We start from the raw sequence: 25,475 nt of genomic DNA on the forward strand, positions 1-25,475 counted from the left end.
TCCAACCATGCTTTATACGCAAAAGCATTTAGCATGTAATACGTGACCACTTTGTTTCTGACAGTTTGTGGGGCGTCTTGGTTGACTGGTATTTCTTGACAATTACACGGTATATAGAAGGCCTGGATTTAGGATGTTCATAATTGGTGGAAAATGTTAACAGCTTGCACTACTGCAGACTCTGTGGTGAACTCGCACAATGCTGAAAACATCAAACTTTAGTGCACAAAGCTGCACATTGCAAGTGTTCCCTCTATCCGGTGACAAGGCAAGTCAACTAAGAACACACTCGTCTCATGTGGTTAATAAATCGAAGGAAATCCCTGCACTACTGAATGATATTAGAGTATGAAGTACACAGCTGTGCAAGTGAACAATGACATGGAAAGTATCTGACAAGGTGCCGGAACAGTACATACATGCAGTCGAAGTCAGGACGGCACCCACACGAAGTGTAGTGCGGGAAAAAAAAAAAAAAAAAGTTTGGCATTTTTATGAAACGCATCGGCCACGATGAGTTTAGTGCTGTATGGACCTGCTTCCTTTTTTTTCTGCCCCTGTGATGCATGCCACTTTTCATTTATTATGAACGCATGCCAGCTAGACCAGCTTGCCCTAGCTCCGTTCGCTTGAGGGTCCCTCTGGGTTATCAATAGCACGTCCAACTTTTAGCTGTGTAGACAGAGTCTGTCCATTGTGGCCTTTGTGCACACATGGGCTGAGTGTGTGTCGGGTAGCTTATATGGCCAAGCTGTTTCGCAGGTGATTAGCAGACTCTTCTAGTAGGTACTATCCAAGGGTGTTACACACACCCTTGTGTCAAAGACTGCAAACAAACCAGGACTTAATTTTGGGCTTGACATTGCGTTGTAGCAAGGACTAATGATCATTTTCAATAGCAGCACCCAGTGATCTTGCCTACGTTACGTTCCCCAGTTCACACAAACTCCAAATGGGACAGACATTTCAGTGAAGCAGCACCATTACTTACCCCTCCCTACCATGAATCCCTGCTTGTATGGGAGCATACACAGCACTGGGGAAGAGGAACTGGCCCAGGTGACGGCAGGCTCCCTGTTGGGAAACACAAGCACAGTGACAGCTATTTGTTTCGCCACACAGCAAGCCACTGCGTGCAATAAGCGACGCCTCTGGGGCTGCTCCCACCAACCTTGTCTTCCTCACGTCAACCAGGGAAACATTTCCGTCCTGCGTTCCAAAGAGGAAGCGGTTCTGCCCGAGGAAGCAGCAGCAGTTGATGGCTGCTGCACTTTTGTGCTCAAACGCCTGTCAAGAAAGAAACCACAGGCACTGAAGCGGCCCTGACGCCACTGCCTTACAACAATGCATAAATATGAGTGTGAGCAACACAATGTTCCAACACAGCACAACTCATGTCTCCTGGCACAATGCAAAACCATGGCCAGACAGCACCAACAGCTGTATTACTGAACCTATTCGCAAGGGGCACGCCCTATAGGAGGTGTGCAAAGCGATCCAAGATGGCTGTCCCAAGAAGGATCGGGGGGGTTCCCTCTACGGACCGCCACTTATGTGCGCCTTAGCAAAGGGGGTAGCTCTACTTTTCAACGCCGTCAGGTGGCGGTGATGCCAGATTTTAACGGCTGTCCTTAACTTGGATGTTACGCACCAAATTAGAACTAAAGGCGAAATTTCGGCCCACAAGCAAAGGTTGAGAGATATATGGCAAAAGCCGCTCATGTCGCTTGCTGCGGCGGTAAGGCTGCCAGCGCTCGATCTGTGATGCTACAAAGTTTCTTCCTGCAAATATCACTGGTTCACTAGCCACCACCACAATTAGTAGAGTTCGCTCATTAGCAGTACGGACTTATCAGAGCACGCGAGCTTATTATTAACGGCCGCTTACTTGACAAATCCTGCCTGTATAAGGTATTTTCATAGTATACCGCTAGGTAGTGCGTTGTGTCGCTCCGTGTAGAACACACCAATCAATGGCCTGGCCAGCGTGAATAGTAATAGTTTCCCACCAGGTATGTTTTACCACCAGCGAAGGCAACGATATAAACGTTTCCAATCAAACTACCTAAGCGTGACATTTTCTTTTTGTTTAAAACAGTACCGAGAGGTTGACGCCGTGGCAGTCCTAGTCGCATTGCCCCCTACTAAAACAAATATTTTGATAAGACACACTATTAGTAGAACGTTGCATGCTGCTTATATAGAAAAAAACACACCCAAACCAAACCAGCCCCCCCTCAAAAAAAAAAAAAAAAAAAAAAAAAAAAAAAAAAAAAAAAACAGCCAGAACAATTTTGTGGCTCCAGCTTGGAGCTAATTAAACACTTGAAACTTCTATGCAGTATGCTAACCTGCTAACCAGCTTGAGCTGCTTTCTTACTTTCACCTAACGTTTTCTGCATTGCTAGAAGCGGCTCCCTGAAACAAGGAAATGCAAGGAAGAAACACAAAGCTCTTCGCACGTAAATCATTAATTGCAATGCTGGTTCTGAACTAGCGCGCTTGCCCTCGCGGTGTCGTACGTGCAAACAGCTTTATTAAATATGAGTCCACATTAACTGAAAACGCGTCCGAACAACGCAGGATGTGCAAAGCAAAGAAACGGTCAACAGCAGTAGGTTTTGAAAACATTATGGTTGAGCGTAACACCACACTACTAAAATGTGTTATGCCTGAGCGCTCATACCCTTGCTTTGCTATGTAAGAACATGAGCACGAAGAAAATAAAATTATACGCCTCGAGCTTTGCGATCACTGCGCCGCCTGCCGCCGCTTCTCCGCGGCGTTGACGGGATGTGCGCTGCATGGCTGATAGGGGCTCGTAAAGTGTTTTGGTTCTGTTTCGCTTCTTTTCGCCATTCCGCACCCTAAAAAAAACTTGTTATGGTGATGTCTGTAAGTAAAGAGTACGTTTAGGTCACTTAAAAAGCAGCTGCGTCTTCGTAGAGCACGCGATCGCCTGCAAGAGCTATCCGGGGACGCGGTTCTGCGCGCATCGTCACCACTCTTCCGGCCGTCGGCGAAGGTAGCAGCATATCACCCGTCACCTCCAAATACGTCAAGCGCAAATGAATTCTACTGTCTCGTTTAGACCTGATACTGGCACAGTGAGAGGTTGGCTTCATTTTGCAGCGTGGACAACGAATGCGGCTTCGTTTGGAATATATACGTCGCAGAAAAATGCATTTTGGGGATGTGATTAGCCAATCCCGGACAATAACTTATGCCTTTTGTAAGAATATAAACCATGCGAAAATCTTAAAAATATTCCAAGCCTGATCGTTAAATATGTGCCCACACACGCCTTATAGCAAGATCCAAGGCAATCCAATATGAAACTACGGAAAAATACATGCTGTGCAAGTGCGGAAGAAGCATAATAGCTCTAACGGAAATGAGAAAAAAAAAAAAAAAAAAAAAAAAAAACAGTGCAGCTTCTGACATGCAAAGACGTTCGTCGAAACTTAAGCCTGGTAGGGCTCACCAGACCAACTATACGCGAAATGCACTGCTATTTCGCAAGACATAGGTGGGGTAGGGAGGGGGACGCTGTGTACAAATGCGGAGAGGAATCAAGCTGAATGTTTCAGTAATCAGACAAAAAAACCTCGCGTTCACTGTCGTTTTGTTTTTCAATCAACGAACAGCTGATCGTTCGGCGGACGCATTTTTAGATGTATATAGGGTAGGCAGTTCACAAACGATGAAAGGTGTCGTTGTAAGAGTGTGGTATGTGATAAGTTTCTTCTTTATTCGTCAGGCTCCCTGTGCCATGATACGATATTTCGAAGAAGTGTTTCGTCGCGGATGCCGAATATATTCTAAGCCCATCTGCACGCTGCTTGCAGAGGATATATGTAGCGGATGAATGTTTCGGGCGCCCACCTCACGACAAGACGACTCTGTCGTGTGCTGATCGCCGAGTATAATTCTGCATTATCCATCGTACTTACGTTGAATATTCGCGAAATTAACACACACTGGTTTTAAATGGTGGTGATCAATATCTGAGGTACATATATTATTGGCAAAAGTAACTGGCGTGCTGTAAGGTATGAGTGTTCCGCTAAATATGTAAGTGCACAAAACTGATTTACATCGTAGTGTATACCCGTAGCATGAACATCTGAAGAACTGGTAGATACGGAGACACTGCTAGTAAATTCAGGGCAGTCTAACTACAATCAGGTTGATGCATACGCCGGTTCCGCTACGCTGGCATGTGACACACATTTGGCGCTTATACAGACCGAATATACCACACTAAGATCGCGTCAGAAACATTTACACTCTCGTAAACACACCCCATTTGCGAACAGAGTGACTGCTCCACATAATCATGGAATTCCAACGCCCGCAAACTGGCCGCTAGGGGATTTCAGTGGCGCTCCTACAGGCCGCGCTCGTGGCGTATAGGGGCCGGAACGAGGGACAGGTGGCGCTGCTGGCGCCGTTCAACAGCGCCACCCGCGGAAGAAAATTGCAAAACTGAACTGGGTATTCCCTGGCGTGTGAATGTGGAGCATGTGTGTTTCTGTGTTGTTAAAGGAGCCATGAAGAGAAAACACAAGTTTGGTTCATTCGAAAGATTGCCTCGTTAGAACCATAACGACACCACTTATAACGCAAACTTCGCTCAAATAAGCTACATAATTAGGAAAAAAGGAAATGACCATGCGACCCACCAGCTCATTTTCCGCAACAGAACCTGTGATGTCACTTGGGAATGCTCTGCGATTGGCGGAGGCCGGCAAAAGCAAACGCATGTTAGGCAGGGCTTACAGCTTGCATAGCGAGCTAAATGCCCGTGAAACATACTGCACATTCTTTTTATGACAAAGAACGGTGGAGTAAACGGTTGAAGGTCCGAACGAACACGCAAGCGTGTGCGCCAATGCGTACGAAACTAGCGCCGGCCGAGCTCGACATCTCGCCGTCGCGCAGACGAATTTTCGGGTTCGAGGCTCTTCGGGGCCAACGAACCGTTCCAGCACGCACAGCCGCGACCTTGCTTCGTATCGTAATCCCTTCACAGGAGGTTGGCCGTCATATCGCCAACCAGCAAAGGTAAAAATAGAAACGAGGGGAGTAAGGAACAGCAAGAAGCGACGAGATAGTGCCAGTCGTCGTGTAAGTTTCGAATGGTGTTGGCTTGCTGCTGTCGTTACGAGCTCGTTTCCAGTTTACAACCACTGAAAACTTCAGTTTGCTCAGTTACGGCAGGGACCCTTACGTTAGCTCACTCTTGGGACATGCTGGCGCTCGTCGCCGACTTCGTCAAATCGTTCTGACCTTGGGGAAAAAAATGCCGTAAACACCGCGCATTGACGCTTGTATCTTTCTGGTCGAAGCAGAGAGCTCGCGCGAACGGCTTGCCATACACGACACCGGCCAACTGGCATAAGTGATACTGCTACTGAAATTGAACTATTATTAACCGTAATCAAAATACGGCACATACGTACCAGTCTATATTCGTCCGTCGCGACGGGGCTGATGAGGCAGCGGTGCCGACGGCTGGGCGTTCGTCTGTTGTGGCTATCGCGGAATGGTCGCTTTCCCGTCCACCGCGTATCCCACAACTCTTGCCGCTCGTGCACTTAGATGCATTGAGCGTTTTAGTGGTGTGAGGTTGTTAAATGCAAGCCCGAGCTCCTCGGCGAGAGTTTTGTTCTCCGGATCAGGCGATTCCATGACTAGGGCTGCGGGTGCACTAGGTTTTACTAGTATTTTTACAATGGCCGCCGTCTCGATCGACTCCCGCGTGTGGGTGCTATATGGAGTCTACGTACATACTAAGTATCTGTTTCATAGACCGGCTCTATGACGCCATTGTACACGTCACGGAATGTTCAATTTTAGCGGGAGATTTAAAATTTTGGCTTAAATTGCCTTATTTCTCAGTGAATAAAGCATCATTTGCTTCCGGGAAAGCGCTTGGGGTACTATGAAACACCTAATCTTTCGAATAAAACAAACTTTTGTTTTCTCTTCATGGCTCCTTTAAAAAGTGCAACCGCTCGTTACCCTGATAATATTAATCCTATGACACACATTTTTTTGTCAGGAATTAGGTGTGGGCGACGCTTGTTCATTTTATTAATTACCTAAGTCATGTTATTTAATAATTATTCATTATTCATTGATTGGGTTAAAATTCAAATTAATGTCACTAAGGCTTGTGAGGTATCAAATTAAAGGTTTCGATGAGGGGAATCACATGGGAGAAATTAAATGTTGCTTCCTGGTTAGAGTCAAGAGATGGTCACGTGAGTCATGGATTCGGTTAAAAGTGAAAGTGATGCCACTACGGCTTGTGAGGCATCAAATTAAAGGTATCATAAGGGGAATCATGGGGAAAATTAAAAATTTCTTCGTAGTTATACTCATGAGATAGTCACGTGAGTCATAGGTTGGGTTAAAAACCAAAGTGATGCAACTAGGGCTGTGAGGTATCAAATTAAAGGTTTCGATGAGGGGAATCACATGGGAGAAATTAAATGTTGCTTCCTGGTTAGAGTCAAGAGATGGTCACGTGAGTCATGGATTCGGTTAAAAGTGAAAGTGATGCCACTACGGCTTGTGAGGCATCAAATTAAAGGTATCGATAAGGGGAATCATTGGGAAAATTAAAAATTTCTTCCCAGTTATACTCATGAGATAGTCACGTGAGTCATAGGTTGGGTTAAAAACCAAAGTGATGCAACTAGGGCTTGTGAGGTATCAAATTTAAGGTCTCCATGAGGGGAATCTCATGGGACAAATTAAAAATTGCTTCCTGGTTATGGTCACGATAGCCACGTGAGTAACAAATTGGGTTAAAAGTCAAAGTGGTGCCACTAGGGTTTGGGAGGTATCAAATTAAAGGTCTCGATGAGGGGAATCACAGGGGACAAATTAAAAATTGCTTTCTTGTTATAGTCACGAGATAGTCACGTGAGTCATGGAATCAGTCAAATGTGAAAGTGGTGCCCTAGGGCTTGTGAGGTATCAAATTAAAGGTGTCGATGAGAGGAATCTTGTGGGACAAATTAAAACTGCTTCCTGGTTATAAATCTGAGATAGTCACGGGAGTCACAAATTGGGTTAAAAGTCAAATTGGTGCCACTAGGGTTTGGGAGGTATTAAATTAAAGGTCTCGATGAGGGGAATCACAGGGGACAAATTAAAAATTGCTTTCTGGTTATGGTCACGAGATAGTCACGTGAGTCACGAATTGGGTTAAAAGTCAAATTGGTGCCACTAGGGCTTGTGAGGTATCAAATGAAAGGTCTTGATGAGGGGAATCACGTGGAACAAATTAAAAATTGCTTTCTGGTTATGGTCACGAGATAGTCACGTGAGTTACGAATTGGGTTAAAAGTCAAAGTGGTGCCACTAGGGCGTGTGAGGTATCAAATTAAAGGTCTCGATGAGGGGAATCATAGGGGCCAAATTAAAAATTGCTTTCTGGCTATAGTCACAAGATAGTCATGTGAGTCACGAATTATGTTAAAAGTCAAAGTGGTGCCACTATGTCTGTGAGGTATCAAATTAAAGGTCTCGATGAGGGGGATCACGTGGGACAAATTAAAAATTGCTTTCTGGTTATGGTCACGAGATAGTCACGTGAGTCACACATTGGGTTAGAAGTCAAAGTGGTGCCACGAGGGCTTGTGAGGTATCAAATGAAAGGTCTTGATGAGGGGAATCATGGGGGACAAATTAACAATTGCTTTCTGGCTATAGTTACGACATAGTCACGTGAGTCATGGATTCAGTTAAATGTGAAAGTGGTGCCACTAGGGCTTGTGAGGTATCAAATTAAAGGTCTCTATGAGGGAAGTCATGTGTGACAAATTAAAAATTGCTTTGTAGTTATACTCATGAGATAGTCACGTGAGTCATACGTTGGGTTAAACGTGAGTGTGACGCTACTGGGGCTTGGGGGATATCAAATTATAGGTCTCGATCTAGAATGTTTTCATACAATCTATTTTTTGAAAAGATAACGATGGAATATGTTTAAATAAAGTTAGAAAGATCACTAGTTTAGGTGACATCAGTTGATATCACAAGCTGACACAAGCCCTCGAAAAATCCGTATCAGGGTAGAGCGCACATTGTGGGCGCGATTTTATCTTTAGATAATACTTGTTTGCCGTTCTTTATTTTAAAAACAATATGAAGGGGAAATATGTTTGCTGACACTTTTTAGAAACCGTATTTTTTTGGTGTATTAGTGAACTTTCTTCACTGTTGATGCGGCACTACTGTCGAGGCCACTCTATTCGCCGCTGAATGAGCTCCCGAAACTCGGTTCACCACTAAATATCATTCACCTCAAACGTCCTTCGGTTTGTCGTGTAGCGCTGAAACATTGACATTTAAAGCAAATGTCATTCGCTCGAAAGATAATTTGATCTGCCGTCTGGGAGTTGTATAACATATGCTACGCAGTTTCGATCGTAATCCATATTATTGCTTATAAAATAAAATAATATTGATAAGGTGAAGCATTTCTATGGAAGCCGCTTGTGTACCCATGGTAATGCGGCGTTCGCAGAACACTCCGTGCCAATACATGGTTTGCACACCGTTCGCGCTGGCCGCTTGCATAATGTAGTAGGCCCAAGCGGGGCGCGATGGTGAAGTAACACAAGAGCGAGGAGGGAACGCAGTGAGAACTTCACATGTGTTGTTGTCAGCCCACCCCGGAAAATATTTGCACGGGGTTCTTTCTAAATACGGGCTGATTTTTCTGAGCCACTGCAAAAACCGTTACTCGGATTTGGGCATACATACTGTAACAGTCGCATGAAGTGAGCCTCAAAGCTAAGCTATGTGATGAGGTACAAGATGTCCAGTGGAGCTGCAGAAGGACGATTGTTACAATGATAATCATAGCCACTTCTTTGTCTATGCCTCGAATTCATACAGTATCGGAATAAACCACACTTGTGGAAAAAAATGGATCTATTGCCCTAAGCGTAAATGCAAGTAGGGGGCCATAAGCCCGCTCTATATGGTGCGAATTTACAAACGAATTCGCAGCTGCGGCGTCGCTAGAGCGGCAATATGTCGTTTTGCTGCACAAGCTGAAACAATCCAAGTGATCGATTTTCGTTGCTGCCGAAGCTACAAAATTGCTTCCACAGGTTCAGAGGCACAGTTGGAGAAGATGAAGCGAGAAGCGACTTAAGGAGACCCAAAGGGAGAATGGGCTCAAAATACAAGAACAACTGAACACTCCTAAGATGGTTTTACCGGTTGCACGACAGAGGTGGTCACAGGCTCTCCTAAACTTTCCTTATTTTTATGGTGGAATAGTTTACAAATGGTGGTGCCAGTAATCAGATAGTTGTGAATAGTTGTACCGAGACGACACAAACAGGTATCTGTATATTGGAATACATGCATGTCGATTTATTCATTGCACTCTTAAGTAGCAGAAAAGACAGTATAGTGCTGTCACGTTAAAATAACCCTGCAAAGCGTCTTGCAGGGCGCATCATGGCGCTGTTGCACCGCGCATTCCTTAAGAAAAGGGCGACGTCCGATCCTGGAGGCGCATCATGTGACTGGCGTTACTCGTTCCGTCGGTGGCTTGCGACATACTCTCTAGAGCATGAAGTCGTTTATAACAAATTTCGCTACAGGAAAGTCTGGCACTGCAATCAGGTGCCGTAATGGGACTGCTGGAAAAGATTATATTTTTACTTCACCGGCCTTTCAAATTCCTCAGCTTCGTGATTGACAACTCTTTTCCCGACGGTGGCTCGAGTTTCTTTTCCCCCTAGCAGCACGACGCTCCCTATCCACTACTTTGGAGCAAGCACTGCTTGCTTTCTTGAGGCGCTCTGTGTTGCTTTTTTGGGGGGCTGTTAATTCGTGGCAGAGCCATAGAAAAAAGAGCTTTGAACAGATGGAGCGAATGCAGGAGAGTCAGATCGAATTGAGCAAACTTCGACTGCATCTATGGTGGTGGAGGGGGAGCGGAAGAGACCAGGGTGGGGGGGAAACAAGGGGGTTTTACAGGCTTGGATGGCAGAAGACTACTGTCTTTCGATGGCATTTGCAGCAAAGGACAGAGATATAGGGCCTTTTTAAATTCAAATTATGGGAGTTTACGCGTCGCGGCGGTGCACCTGGGCCACGAGGGCTCTGGATTACTTTTGAGCACCTGGGCACCCTTAACGCGCGACGAAATCTCAACATACAATCGTCTTTTTTTTCTCCTCCATATGAAAAGCAGAGATCGCGAACGGAATCAAACCCACGTCCTTGGGCTCAGCAGCATAACTGAGCCACTGCAGCGGGTGCTATATTCAGTTACTGCTGTAAGACTGACAGGGGACGTAAAACGGCTTCCGAAGCACGCTGGTTCGTCATGTGTATATTTGTTTACTACCATAAAAACTTAAAGCACCATAGATATGTTTACCATCCTGGTACATTATTTTGTTGGTGCTACGTACGTCGCTCTCCATGGCATATCAGCCACAAGTAACAAAGTATCAATAACGAAAGAAAACAAATGAATATATTTTTTATATATAAGACAAAAGAGTCATTTCGAATTGCAAGGAGATGCCACCTCAGTAGAGTTGTAAGTTTCCATCAATAGTCAAGGGCGTGAAAAAAATTTTCCTTTCATGTTTTTTTAGAAAAATATCGAAAATAGAAAAAACACGATTCCAAACATATTAAAAGCTCGACATGCTTTTAAAGGGCTGCCGAAGAGCTTTTCAAAACATTTGTTGGTGGCATTCCTTTAGTTTTCTTGACACCGAATCAGGAAAAGGTGTTTATTGCTTGTGAAAATACACCCAAACAGCCTTTTTTTTTGCGAAAGCAAACGACTCCTGCCCATTGTACGGTAAGAGCAGTGGCTGCCTTTCGCGATCGGGCCCCGGTAGATAACGTCCTATTCGGAAGCCCCAGAGCTGCGTCGGCCACTCAGCCTGCAGAGCTCATTCTGTTCTCATTCAGAAATGGGTCAGAAGTCCCCAGTAAATTTGAAGACGCACAAAATCTTCCCTTAGAATAGGGGAGCTTGAAGGATGCACAAACTGAACAAGTCTGCTCGCGGCGAGCTTAAAAAACGAATTTTCCCTGAACGACTCATGGCCGACTTTGGATTTCGGGATGAAAGGATCTTGTGCAGATATGGGATTGTCGCTTTCACTACCAGCGCGACCACACATTCCTAGCACAATTTTCAACACTCCATTAGCCCCTTTTTCGCATGGGCAACTTTCTTTTTACATTCGGGAGGGCCATAACAACCTCTAGGGCATCACTTTGACTTTTAACCCAATTTATGACTCACGTCACAATCTCATGACTATAAGAAGGAAGCAATATTTAATTTGTCCCACATAATTCTCCTAATCGATACCTTTAATTTGTTTTATTTGATACCTCACAAGCCCTAGTGTCACCATTCTCACTTTTAACCCAACCTATGACTCACGTGACTAGCTCGTGACTATAACCAGGAAGCGATTATTAATTTGTCCCCCATGATTCCCCCCATCGAGACCTTTAATTTGATGCCTCACAAGCCCTAATGGCATCACATTAACTTTTAACCCAATCTATGACTCACGTGACTATCTCATGATTATAACCAGGAAGCGATTTTTAAATTGTCACCCATGATTCCACTCAGCGAGACCTCTAATTTGATACCTCAGAAGCCCTAGTGGCATCACTTTGACTTTTAACCCAATTCGTGACTCATGTGACTATCTCATGAATATAACCAGGAAGCAGTTTTTAAATTCTCCCACGTAATTCCCCTCATCGAGACTTTTAATTTGATACCTCGCAAGCCCTAGTCGCATCACTTTGACTTTTAACCCAATCTATGACTCACGTGACTATCTCATGACTATAACCAGGAAGCGATTATTAATTTATCCCGCATGATTCCCCTCATTGAGACCTCTAATTTGATACCTCACAAGCCCTAGTGGCATCACTTTGACTTTTAACTCAATTCGTGACTCATGTGGCTATCTCATGACTATAACCAGGAAGCGATTTCTAAATTGTACCCCATGATTCCCCTCGTCGAGACCTTTAATTTGATGCCTCACAAGCCCCAGTGGCATCACTTCCACTGCTAACCCAATCTATGACTCACGTGATTATCTCATGACTATTACCAGGAAGCGATTTCTAATTTGTCCCCCATGATCCCCCTCATCGAGACCTTTAATTTGGCACCTCACAAGCCCTAGTCGCATCACTTCGACTTTTAACCCAATTCGTGACCATCTTATATTTATAACCAGGAAGCGATTTTTAATTTGTCCTACGTGATTCCCCTCATTGAGACCTTTAATTTGATGCCTCACAAGCCCTAATGGCATCACATTAACTTTTAACCCAATCTATGACTCACGTGACTATCTCATGATTATAACCAGGAAGCGATTTTTAAATTGTCACCCATGATTCCACTCAGCGAGACCTCTAATTTGATACCTCAGAAGCCCTAGTGGCATCACTTTGACTTTTAACCCAATTCGTGACTCATGTGACTATCTCATGAATATAACCAGGAAGCAGTTTTTAAATTCTCCCACGTAATTCCCCTCATCGAGACTTTTAATTTGATACCTCGCAAGCCCTAGTCGCATCACTTTGACTTTTAACCCAATCTATGACTCACGTGACTATCTCATGACTATAACCAGGAAGCGATTATTAATTTATCCCGCATGATTCCCCTCATTGAGACCTCTAATTTGATACCTCACAAGCCCTAGTGGCATCACTTTGACTTTTAACTCAATTCGTGACTCATGTGGCTATCTCATGACTATAACCAGGAAGCGATTTCTAAATTGTACCCCATGATTCCCCTCGTCGAGACCTTTAATTTGATGCCTCACAAGCCCCAGTGGCATCACTTCCACTGCTAACCCAATCTATGACTCACGTGATTATCTCATGACTATTACCAGGAAGCGATTTCTAATTTGTCCCCCATGATCCCCCTCATCGAGACCTTTAATTTGGCACCTCACAAGCCCTAGTCGCATCACTTCGACTTTTAACCCAATTCGTGACCATCTTATATTTATAACCAGGAAGCGATTTTTAATTTGTCCTACGTGATTCCCCTCATTGAGACCTTTAATTTGATGCCTCACAAGCCCTAATGGCATCACATTAACTTTTAACCCAATCTATGACTCACGTGACTATCTCATGATTATAACCAGGAAGCGATTTTTAAATTGTCACCCATGATTCCACTCAGCGAGACCTCTAATTTGATACCTCAGAAGCCCTAGTGGCATCACTTTGACTTTTAACCCAATTCGTGACTCATGTGACTATCTCATGAATATAACCAGGAAGCAGTTTTTAAATTCTCCCACGTAATTCCCCTCATCGAGACTTTTAATTTGATACCTCGCAAGCCCTAGTCGCATCACTTTGACTTTTAACCCAATCTATGACTCACGTGACTATCTCATGACTATAACCAGGAAGCGATTATTAATTTATCCCGCATGATTCCCCTCATTGAGACCTCTAATTTGATACCTCACAAGCCCTAGTGGCATCACTTTGACTTTTAACTCAATTCGTGACTCATGTGGCTATCTCATGACTATAACCAGGAAGCGATTTCTAAATTGTACCCCATGATTCCCCTCGTCGAGACCTTTAATTTGATGCCTCACAAGCCCCAGTGGCATCACTTCCACTGCTAACCCAATCTATGACTCACGTGATTATCTCATGACTATTACCAGGAAGCGATTTCTAATTTGTCCCCCATGATCCCCCTCATCGAGACCTTTAATTTGGCACCTCACAAGCCCTAGTCGCATCACTTCGACTTTTAACCCAATTCGTGACCATCTTATATTTATAACCAGGAAGCGATTTTTAATTTGTCCTACGTGATTCCCCTCATTGAGACCTTTAATTTGATGCCTCACAAGCCCTAGTGGCATCACTTTGACTTATATCCCAATCTATGACAACGTGACTATCTCATGACTATAACCAGGAAGCGATTTCTAGTTTGTCCCCCATGATTCCCCACATCGAGACCTTTAAATTGATAGCTCACAAGCCCTAGTGGCATCACTTTGACTTTTAATCCAATTTGTGAGTCACGTGACTATCTCAGATTTATAACCAGGAAGCAGTTTTAATTTCTCCCACACAATTCCCCTTATCGAGACCTTTAATTTGATACCTCACAACCCCTATTGACATCACTTTGACTTTTAAGCCAATCTGACTAATCAATAAATAATTAACCTAAATTAGGTAATTAACGTTCGGGCCCTACTGCCTAGGGAAAAACTCGCGGCAAGAAAAGACAGCACTCGCGCTAAAAAAAAATAACAACGTACCGCTGCTGTGGGCATTGCGCCCACAGCTGCGGCACCTTCTTTTTTTTCCGTCCATAACTTCCGTTTTCCGCCACTACTGCAAAAAAATGGCGCTAGTGTCGCGCGGCAAACTCAAGGTTCCGGTCCCTATAGCAACGTTGTTATCGCTCTTTGCACGATTAGAGTGACAGACACTGGCGTACAGCAACGTTATCGTTCTTTGCTCGATTAGGGTGACGGACACCTGCGACCTGGATCGAACTTGTGATATGCATACAAGCATCAAGTAAGGGTGACGGAAAATAAAGGCGTACACCCTGTAACAGCAGAGTTATTGTTTAGACACGTTGGTACATAACTGCAAGGATTTAAAAGCATATTGCACGAAGACGAGGGACTAAAACATCACAATAGACAGCATGAGCAATGTGTTCGGTTCGTGTTTCGGTTCCTATTTTTCGTGCAGTGCGTTGAAATCTCTTGAAAGTGGTATACTGAACTAACTGACGAGACCCTTTAGAACATAATATGCATCCGGTAAATGTTGTGCTTGCCATCAAGTGATAACGGCATCAAATTCCCTGTGATACTACGGGTGAACGCTGCCGGCCAATGTGCGGTCGTGCGGGCTCTGACGTTTCCATCGCTCGCCGATCCTCCATGGAGTGATTTCTCCTCCTGCCACCGCTGGCGCCACCATCTACGCGCCTTGCGAATTGCCACCTGTCCTGTGCTGAGAGCACCCAGCAGTTTCCAATGGCAAAGACCCACTCTTGGGAAAGAGGACATTTTGACACAGGAAAAGCGGTGTACGCACATACCAGGGTCCACTTACAAAGTTTTAAGAAAGGAGTGATGTATTTTTGAACTAATCAGAAGACATGTACACATGATAAAAGCAAAAGAAAGCTGGAAATCATTGAAGGAAAGGGCAGCAGGCGCGTTTCACTATGCCGTTCATCTGCTGTGCAGCTCTTCAGGACTTGCACAGGTTGCAGACACTTCCAATCACGACACCTCTGGTCCTTCCATAATTCTAACCAAAAGGGGACTCACGATGACCAATTTCTGCCAATCGAATCTCAAACACATTGAGGTGGTACAAATAGTACCTTCAACCCAAGCAACCACGTACATCCGTGAGACGTCCGAAGTACAGCCAAACATCCAAGGCCCAGTTTAGACGGCCACTGTACGTGCATGTATGGGCGTACATTTTCGTACGTACTGTGGACATCCAGAAACGGATGTACAAGTCCGAATGACATCCGCCAACGGCCGTAAAAAGTTATTATAAAGCATCAAATAATGGCATAAATTAGATATAAAAGCAAAAACGATAAAGCTACTCTGCTTTTTAATTAAAAGGATTTTGTGCATCAACACCCTGGCATGTAGGTAGCAAGTTTCATCTGCATATTAATAATATTAAGCCTAATTTTTAAATTTTTTTGAAGCTCTTCACCAACTCCAACGACGATCTCTTTGGGGAGGATATATAAGAATTGAGAACCGCTAACGAAACGTGTGAAGCAAGTTCACTGTGTTCATGTATGCCGTCTGCGCAGTAGTGTGCTAGCCTTGCGCTGTGTACTGTACTATCCGTTGTAAGAATATGACGTTATGTGATTCTGGAAATTTTTACTAAAAATCCAAAATACAGCCGATTTCGGACGTCCGACTGGACGTACGTAAGTGTTAAAACCTGACATCCGGCGGACGTACATGATACGTCCATCGGCCCTGAAACGGACGTCGTACGGACGTCCGCTAGAACCGGAATGGACGTACGGCGGACGGCCGACGGATGTCCAATGGTTGCTTGGGAATGATCCAAGAATCTGGCCACTTGAGCTTTGGTGACCAGACGGGATGGACCACGAATTATTACCCTGGCTAAGCTTGGCTGCAGGCTTTCACTAACTGACTGCAGTGAGAATGCATTGCAGGAAACAAAAGCCAGTGCCACACACCTACTGTCACGATGGTGCTCATGCCTCAGTTGGGTTCCTAGCATAAGTTTTTGCAAATGCACTAGATGCGATTTGTTGACAGTGAAGGTAACGGCACACGAAAGTTGGTTGAAACCATGAAAGCCCAAGAAAAACTAAGTGATGTGCTTTTATTGAGTGCTATTTACGGGAAGTTCTAAGCTAGAGGAATTCAACGCTGGAGAAAGTTATACAAAGTGCCATTAAACAGGAATCACATGACTAGGCCTGCTAAAAGGTGAAAGGCCGTACAAGGATGCACTCACCGTTTTCCTGGCATGCACTCCAATGCCCCTGAGTGTGCCTGCCTCCGTACCCACCACCAGGAGCTTTCCGTCTGTGGCCACTTCTCTCTCATCTGAAATGCATCGGATGAACCTGCATTATCGTGCAGTTTGACAAGCTTGGACAACTAGGAGCAGAGCTAAGCTGTGGACAGCCTGCCACGGTAGCTCAATGGCGCTGCACTATAGTCAAACCACGATACAGTTAAACCTCGCTATAACGAAATTGAAGGGGGCGCTGCTATTCGCTCGTTATAACCAACATTTCATTATAGCCGTAGTGGGCCCTTATGCAAATATGGGGCACTGTACTTGCTGAAAACAAATAGCGGGAGAAATTGCATTGCCTGCTACACAACAAAGTAACCGTATTCCAGAGATGAAAAGGAACATTCGTGCACCTACTTTATTGCAGTTCAAAATACGTGACTCCTATGTCAAACAGGATTAGCTGCAAATAAGTTCGTAATTGGACGTTGAGCATCTTGTGGTGTGAACGACGGCTCGCTCAGCTTTGTGCCTGATGTGGCGGCTTTTATCATAGCCGCATTCACGTCTAGCATCTTTCGCTTTTGCTTCCCGCCTGGCGCATTTATGCTTCTCGAACTACGCGCGCAGCACGATAAAAGATAAGACTGGAGCAGTAACAATTTTAAAAAGAAGAAGAAGAGGAAAAGAAACGTGCACACAACGTGGGCGCACGGTGCGCCGTCCGGCTTTCCGCACGTTGTAATAAAGTGCATGGCCGGAGTTTGATTGATTGATTGTAGGGTTTAATGCACCGACGCAACGCAGGCGATGAGGCACGCCGTAGTGGAGGGCTCTCGATTAATTTTGACCACCTGGGGATCTTTAACGTGCGCCGAAATCTCGTACACACGGGCGTTTTTGCTTTTCGCCTCCATCAGAAAAGCGGCCGCCGCGGCCAGGAATCGAACCCGTGACCTCGTGCTCAGCAGCGCAACGCCTTAGCCACTGAGCCACCGCGGCGGGCATGGCCGGAGTTTCGAACTGCGAAAAATAGTTGCCGCCTTGCACACCGTCTCAAAGCCATGTTGTGCACTGCCGTGAAATTGTCTAAAAATTTTATTGTCAAACGAAATTTGTTCGTTATATCTCACAACAAGCAAATTTACCTTGTTAAAATGAGAATTTAAATACACTGGTTTCTAAGGGGACTTTAAAGGGGAACTACGATTTGCTTGTTACAGCCATGATTTTGTTACAGCCCGTCTCGTTATAATGAGGTTTAACTTTATAACGAATCACACGAAACCACCCAAAATCATTCGTTATTTTGTAATATTGTTGTAATGAAAAACTTGCAGTTATAAGCCAGTGCTCCAACCTAGGAATGCAAATGACGTACCTTGGCAGTACGCGCGTGTGCAGACAAGCAAATTCTCAAATAAAAATGTTGCACTCACTTCAAAGCTGCCTAATTTGAAGAAATCAGTTATTTTCTTCTGGGGAGTGCAGCACGCATGACGGATTTCACTCTGGGCAATACCTCATCGTGTACAGTCGGCAAAAGGCTTGTCTATAACACTCGAGCGGCGTGCTCCCCACTGCGTGGGGGGACACCTAGTGATAACGCCTGGTTTGAGATAGGTAAAATGTGAGCATACGCGGCCCGTATCAGCGCGAGTGCTGTATCCCTCCTCGCTGCGCCCGTCGTCTTTGCTGTCACACCTTCTTTGACCGTAATAGGCACTGCATGCCTGCGCTGCCGGGCCAGGAAACAAAATCTGAGATTACCCGCCGTAGCGCGCGATCTGTGAGTTTTTGTCTGCATTAGCTTTGGCGCACAGCTGTTCATTGCGTCATCATTCTGCCAATACGCTGCATGAGTACAGCGTGCACCCACTATCCAGTTTCTGCGCTCGGCTTTGCACGCCACTGCTGACGGGCTAACGCCACAATACTTAATGCATTGTCCAAGCGACCACGGACTGATATCTAGTCACTCTAGAACACCGGCATCGATGCGTTTTCGGCGGTTGTTGTTCGTTTTCTCCCATTAAGAAAAAAAAAAAAAAAAAAAAACCTGCAGCCAACGCAGTACTACCAATCGCTAATCTCCACTATTCTTTCCCGGACCGGCAGTGCAGGCAGCGCTTCTCACGGCGAAAGAAGGTACGAAAGGCAAGGCGACGGGCACAGTGACAAGGGAAACAGCCGTCGCGCTAATGCGGGTCGCGCATGCTCCCATTCTACCCGTTTCAAACCAGGCGTTATCACTAGATGGCTCCAGCGCAGCCCAAAGCACACCGCTCGCTCGTTACAGACAAGCCTTTTGTCGACTGTAAATCATTGCACCAAGCAATGGAAGTGTGGACTTTGTTCATGTTCACTAACACTATCTCATCTTCTTCTGTGTTCTGTGACCCACAGTCATCTTTGTTCGCATCAGGACGATGACTGCTTTCACTTCTTCTTGGCTCCGTCACTAGCTGCATTCATTGTTGGATCTCGCACAAACTTCACAGCAAGATCACTTACAACAAAGAAATACCTGCCCCCGCACGTGAATAGCATGAAGAACGACCGACCCACCGACTGGCCACTGACCAACACCCAAAGGAACGAGACACGAAAGGGGCAAAGGCGGCTAGGCTGGCTAGGCTACTGCACATAAAACTACAGCTTTGTAATGGCGCTAGGAATGGGCACTCAACATGGTGATGATGATAGCTACTGCACTTGGGGGAACACACACCGAAATGGCGGTTTCTGTTTCCCGCGAGAGTTGTGGAGCTGTTACTTCACCCGAATTCGTAATACTGATGTTCCTTGAATAGAAAGGAGAAAATAAATCATGTGCGCTATTCTGAAATATGCACTATATTGAAATTTGTAGTTTTGAAATATTTTGACATGGAAGATATAGGTAATCTAGTGGGGATTTTGAAAATGTTTGTAAATTTGAGAAATTCGTTAGTGTAAGGTTCGAAGTAATGAGATTTGAGAGTCCTGAGAGTTAGGTAGAAACTTTCATGAGGCAACTTTATTGAACGCATCTGGGAAAACAATGAAAAAAAAATAAAAATAAAAATAAAGCAGTTCCACTCAATGTGAAAGCTGTCAGAAATTCGGAGCAGTGATTCGCCAGTGTTTCCCTTGTGTTATCCTTGTGGGTACGTTGTGTTTGTGTTTGTGATGTGGTAGGGTGTAAAAATCAAAAGACCATGGACAATCCACGAGAGGTGTGCGGCGCAACAAAGACAATGATGGTTGAATGGTATCGTGATGACGACGAGGAAAGCGGAGGAGGAGAAAAAAGACTTTGAGAATCGGAGGGCAGCGCAGCGCACTCGCTGTTAGTGATCAAGTCGTAAGGTTCGGTGTCCTGCGTCTGTCGACCGGACAGTGAGGCACCACGTCCGCACCCTCCACAACAGGCCAAGGAAGCATCGTGCTACAGCTCTCTGCATCCGCTGCTTCACCTGGCAACACAGATGTCTCCACTTCGCCTCTGCAACCATAGCGAGACTTGTTGATCTGTAAGACTGCACCCATTCCACTTTCTTTATCGGTTATGAATTGGACTGTTCCGTTGTCCGCATCATTTTCGCCACCTGAACATTTCAACCGTATACTCTGTATCCATTCGTAGTGTGCCTTTCGCCATCTTCATTGTCAGTCATAAATGTTCTTCCACGCATAGTTACGAAACCCCGTGTTGCAGTCTCTGATCTGTACCTCCGAGTCCTCGTCTCGAGTCTCCGAAACCTCATAACATCACAGTGTTGTTTTGCTGTTTGCAGGTTGCATTTATAGCCCTATCGTACCAGTGTCGCATGTATAACATTGCCTGATACAGGTGGTGTAGATTCTACTCGTCCACCAAAAGGGGCTGTGGCATCCTCTCTTGACCGACTGCAGTATCAGCCTGAAAGTAGTCGAGAGGGTGCCGCCCCCCCTGAAAAGGCCCGTAAAGACACATTGGATTGAGTTTTCATTATTTGGGTAATTAATGAATTAATTTGCGATATTTTCCTTATTTTACATTATTGTGTATTCCCTCATCAGTCGCATCAGCGGCATAGCAACGGCACTGTCCGTTGCAATGGAGCAGCGCAAAGATCACTCCCCCCCCACACTCTGCATATGAGTAAAGGGTGCCTCAGTGGCGCAATGGGCTAGACATTGGCTTCGCAATGTGAGGGACCCAAGTTTGATCCCGACCAAGGGAAGCGTTTTTTTTTTGTTTTTTTTTGAGGCCTCTGTTTGGGTGCGTGACGCCGTGACCCCGGACGAGCCAGGACGACAAGCTGGGTCCCTAAAGTGCTCCACACTTCAAAAATATTTGGACTGACAGCCAACAGCTAGCGTCCGGTTCCCTGCCCGGCTGCGGAGGCTATTATTCTGATGGGGGTGAGACGCGACTGCGTCGGTAACTTGCCACATGTTATGTCCGCAGGTGATCTAAATTAATCGGTAGCACTCCACTTTGGTGACCTTGTAGCACAAGTGTAGCACAGGCATGCAAAAAGCCCACCCGTGAAATTGTGGCAAAGCCTATGAAGCGAATATATTAGAGATGAACACAAGCACTTCCAAGAGATGTTCTGCTTACTGCTTGAAGCGGTAAATATGGGGAAAAAAAAAAAAAAAGAACAGACCACACTTGCTGACAGCATGCAAGAAGCAAATGTGAAGGGCATGGTGTGAAAAAAAGGGTGAGCAACGAATAAAACCACTGAGTGCCTGAGTTTGCCCCTTTTCACTGTGTTGCCCACGCCCTGGTGCACCTCAGCAGCCTGATCAAAAGCGCCACTCACTGGCCGGTTCCTCTCTGTGGCCCAAGTCGGCAGCCACGGGTCCCAGGGCGCAGCAGTTGATGCAGTCGCCTGGGAGCTCGGCAAGGGTGGCCAGGCAGGCCGACTTGCCACAGTCCCACAGTCGGGCTGTGCCGTCCTTGGCGACAGAGATGACGTTGCGCCCTTGCTCCACAATGCACGTGTCCAGAATGGCTGCACCATGCGTTGGGCAAGAGAGAAAGAACCAGAGATGTGCTCACACAGGAACACCATCCTTCCCAGGCAAAAAAAAGCAGTCAAATTTCTGGTTATTATGGCTTCACGCTCGGGCAGGAACATCTTTACAAGCCTAGGCTATAAGTACACTTCCGCCAGAGGTGAGCTGATGATGATGTGCACATTTTAATGGCGCAAGGCCAACTGAGGGCAAAGAGTGCCAAAAGGGAGACACGAGCTGTTGCCTGCAGTCACGGATGGTGCGGGCAAGTGACCAGATAATTTTACAAAGAAAACCCACGGGGACTACGAAGCTTCGTAGCTCTGACGGCGAAGGAGAGGGTAGCAGCATGTGATAGCGGCCACAACTCATTGCGGGGCTGTGAAGAGAAACGCTGATCACCACCGGGCCACCGTTAAGCCACTAGCTTAACATACGCCAAGCGTGTGTGACACTATATGGCCACCCAAGGAAGCGCCGTTTCCCCTCCTGTGCCTGCAGTGCACCCTGCCTTGTGCTCTCAGCAAGCACATAGCCACAGTGAAACAGAAACTAAGTGAGGACGGAGGCATGCCTGCCACAAAGAACTTGTGGCTGAAGAGCAACTGTGCATAATGCTCCCTGGCCGAGAGCGCCAACGGGGAACACACCTGCCGTGTGGCCCTTGAGCGTGACGGGGCACTTGCCAGTCTCGGCCGACCATATCTTGAGCTGCATGTCGGCACCCCCAGAGAGGACCACCACTCCGGACGGGAAGAAACGGCACGTGTACACGTCCCACACATGCCCTTCCAGCTCCCTCTGCATTGCGAGCAAGGATCAAGATGCCAAGAGCAAATGAAGCGCAACAGCAACAAAAACTTGTGGTCATTTTCTGGGTCTGTCCTCCACTCCAAGCATCTCCTCGACTTTGCTGAGTATAGAATAATGAAATGCCTTTACATGCGAAAATCGCATTCAAGGATCTCCTCGACTGGGGGAGGGATTCGAAATACAGGGGTCAGCCATCTTTCTCATCTTGAACAAGCTTTATGTGAGCTCCACCGAGTGAAGGTTGTCCACGTCAGTCTCGTCAATTCCTTCTCCCTGTGCTTCAACCTCCTGCACTGTTTTCCACAATGAAGCACTGGGTGCGCGTGTCAGTGTGTTCAATACAAGCTTGAGCTGAAGTGAGAAAGAAAGGCTGGGCAGCTACTTTTTTATGTTTCATCTGTGCTGGTGTCATTTTGTCTACGCACCATTTTTCACCATGTCAGATATGTAACTCAAAAGCATGACCATTTCACCATGCTTCTCCTAGCTTTTTTCCCTTAAGTTGAAAAGAAAGCTCGCTCATTTCAATCTTATGTGAAGATCTGCACTTTTCCCCATGCATAAATACTGAAACCTTGCATCACTGGCATGCCAGGTGAAACTTAGGAGAACCCCTTGTGTCACATACAAAATCTGGCCAAATTGATTCCAGAGGATGGTCAACAGCCGGTAGGCAAGCAAGGACACACCAAGGGGCCGGAAAACATACCAGTGCAGCATAGCACTAATGCCCATTTTGGCTATTACTGTTGCTTGCAAGTAACCACCACAAAGGACCTTTGGCTTCTTAGTTACATCACCGTTGCGGGCAAGCAAAGTTTCAAAGGTATGTGCAGCATTTTACGCACACTTTTACCACTCGAAAGTGTTTCGTGTGGTAGCTAGGTGTCACGTACCAAGCTACTATACCACTCCTTTGTGCTTTTACAAGCCCACCCAACCACTTTGGTTGGTGAGTTCTTTACAGCACTGACTGCCACAAAAAATCGTTTGTGCAATCAGATTTTTCCTGCGCAACAGATTGGTTTTAGGCGCTCGGTACGTGCCTTGGCCATTTCTGATGCCGAGCATCCACTGTCTCGCATATTTTAGGAGCGTTAACGACCACACCAGAGATATGGAGAGGAAAGAGACTCACCCTGACTTCACCCGTCCGCGTGTCCCAAACACGCAACTCCCTCGTGCCACTAGCAGAGACTCCCAGGTGGCCACTGGTCACATCGAGGCATGGCACCTGGAATCAAAATTCCCAGAGCCAGGGTGACAAAAAAGAAAGTGCGTGACAGACAAGAAGAGACAAGGCATGCTGTTGGCTTGCTCAGTGCAGATTCTTTTAAATTACATGGTGTTATACTTACGCTCTTCTGGTGTATGCAGGCAAATGCAGTGGTCGGGGCAATAAAGCCTGTCTGGCAGTTTGGGTCAGTGTGTGCAATGGTGATGGAATTCTGAAACAAATTTAGTGAGTTATAACCAGGGTGTCGAACCGAAAAAAATACCGGTTCGGTTACGGTTCGGGTTCGGGTGAAATAATTTCGTTCCGGTTCAGTTCCGGTTCGACAAAATCACGTACCGAACCGGTTCACGAACCGGTTCGGGAGCTTGAACCGGTTCGCGAACCGGTTCGACGAGTTGAATTATCACTGAAATTAGAAAAAAACATTTACTAGTTTAAAACGACCGTCAAGTCAAAACACAAACAAAAATTCAAAATTCTGCTGTTCCCCAAGGGCAGTGGCGCAATTGCAAAGCAAACTTTAAACAATCACGAGATATTAGAAAAACAAATGAAGTGGCGACGATTTACCACCTTCTTTCTCGCTCACATTATGTTGTCCCAGCGACTATTCATAAAGCCACCGCCAAGACATATGACGGTGGGATATATTTTCTGTCCTTTCCTTTTTTGTTGAAATCGCAATCGTCGCTATGCAATCACCCATCACGCTAACCTTGAAGCTTGAAATTTAGTCCTGCGTACTGGCGCGTTCAAATACCAGCACTTAATACCAATAGCGCACATTTTTTTTTATATTTGTAACAAAACAGAAAAATCCTACAACAGGCACATAAATACTACCAATGAATTAGAATATTTGGTCACCCTGAATAATTTGTTAGCTGTCACCTTATCGAATGTGTTAGCCACACTTTTGTTAAAAGTAAGCTTTAGTTAATGCTCAGTCACTGCATTATTGCTCTGACCACTGCAATTCCTTTTGCGATACCGAAAGTGTGCATTACAATCAGCATGTCATCGTACCGCCTGAACCCCTACCATCGTTCCGTGTGCTACATTGCGGAATCTTACAACAGATAATGCGGTTACAAAATGAAAGGGAAATTTGTCACGCGGAGCATGAGATGGGACTTTTTGGGTAGACGCTCTTTAATTCGTCCACAGCAGTACTCCCCTCCGGAACGAGTCGCAGTAGAAGCAATGTAGCGAGTTGGGCAAACGGCTTAGCAAACGGCTTAGCCACTGAGCAGCTCCTGCGGTCACACTTGTCAAGTATTAATAATTTGCAGGTGTCGGACCTTTTAAACAAATTATGAAATGCAAAAAGTTTGCACACATCGGGTGTGAGCTTTCGCTGTTGCGCAGTGGAGCACTCCTGCAGCCTGATTGCTCCAATGAAGTCGCAACTAGGGAAGGGCAAAGTCGTTTTATATCCCCTGCAAGCTGCCGAGAATGACATTTCGTTTGGTCAGCTTGCACTACGCTCGCGCCTCCAGCAGCAACAGACCATTGCTACAATGGTGCTAATTCATTTCCCCTGTTGTTACATAGAGCGTGATAGTGTTCAATTGTCGGGAGGGGAAAGTACCCGAGCAAGTACGAAGTTGATGGTACGTGAACGAAAAAAAGGCCTGAATTGCATTTACTGTGCAATATCAACAACAGAGGGTCGAACCATTTCGGCATGAACCGGTAACCGTTATTTTTTTTTCGGTTCAGTTCCGGTTCGGGTTCAGCGCGCTCAAAAAATAACGGTTCGGGTTCGGGTTCAGTTCCGGCAAAAATATCGGTTCAGTTCCGGTTTACGGTTCGGTTCGGT

General features: G+C 45.7%; 1 protein-coding gene across 1 annotated transcript in view; it reads right to left on the reverse strand.

Moving 5' to 3' along the window:
* The window catches only part of LOC144151743 (proteasomal ATPase-associated factor 1-like), a 29,888-nt gene that overhangs the window by 3,178 nt on the left and 1,235 nt on the right, over positions 1 to 25,475 (reverse strand). The window contains exons 4-10 of the mRNA XM_077682868.1: positions 23,775 to 23,864; positions 23,555 to 23,650; positions 22,254 to 22,404; positions 21,408 to 21,599; positions 16,606 to 16,697; positions 1,172 to 1,287; positions 992 to 1,074 (exon numbers count right to left, since the gene is read on the reverse strand). Coding sequence (XP_077538994.1) covers positions 992 to 1,074; positions 1,172 to 1,287; positions 16,606 to 16,697; positions 21,408 to 21,599; positions 22,254 to 22,404; positions 23,555 to 23,650; positions 23,775 to 23,864 — 820 coding nt within the window. The remainder of the gene's footprint in view (positions 1 to 991; positions 1,075 to 1,171; positions 1,288 to 16,605; positions 16,698 to 21,407; positions 21,600 to 22,253; positions 22,405 to 23,554; positions 23,651 to 23,774; positions 23,865 to 25,475) is intronic.

The sequence above is a fragment of the Haemaphysalis longicornis genome, unplaced genomic scaffold, assembly GCF_048455015.1.
Source record: "Haemaphysalis longicornis isolate Haplotype H1 unplaced genomic scaffold, Haemaphysalis longicornis Haplotype H1 scaffold_9, whole genome shotgun sequence".
NCBI lineage: Eukaryota > Metazoa > Arthropoda > Arachnida > Ixodida > Ixodidae > Haemaphysalis > Haemaphysalis longicornis.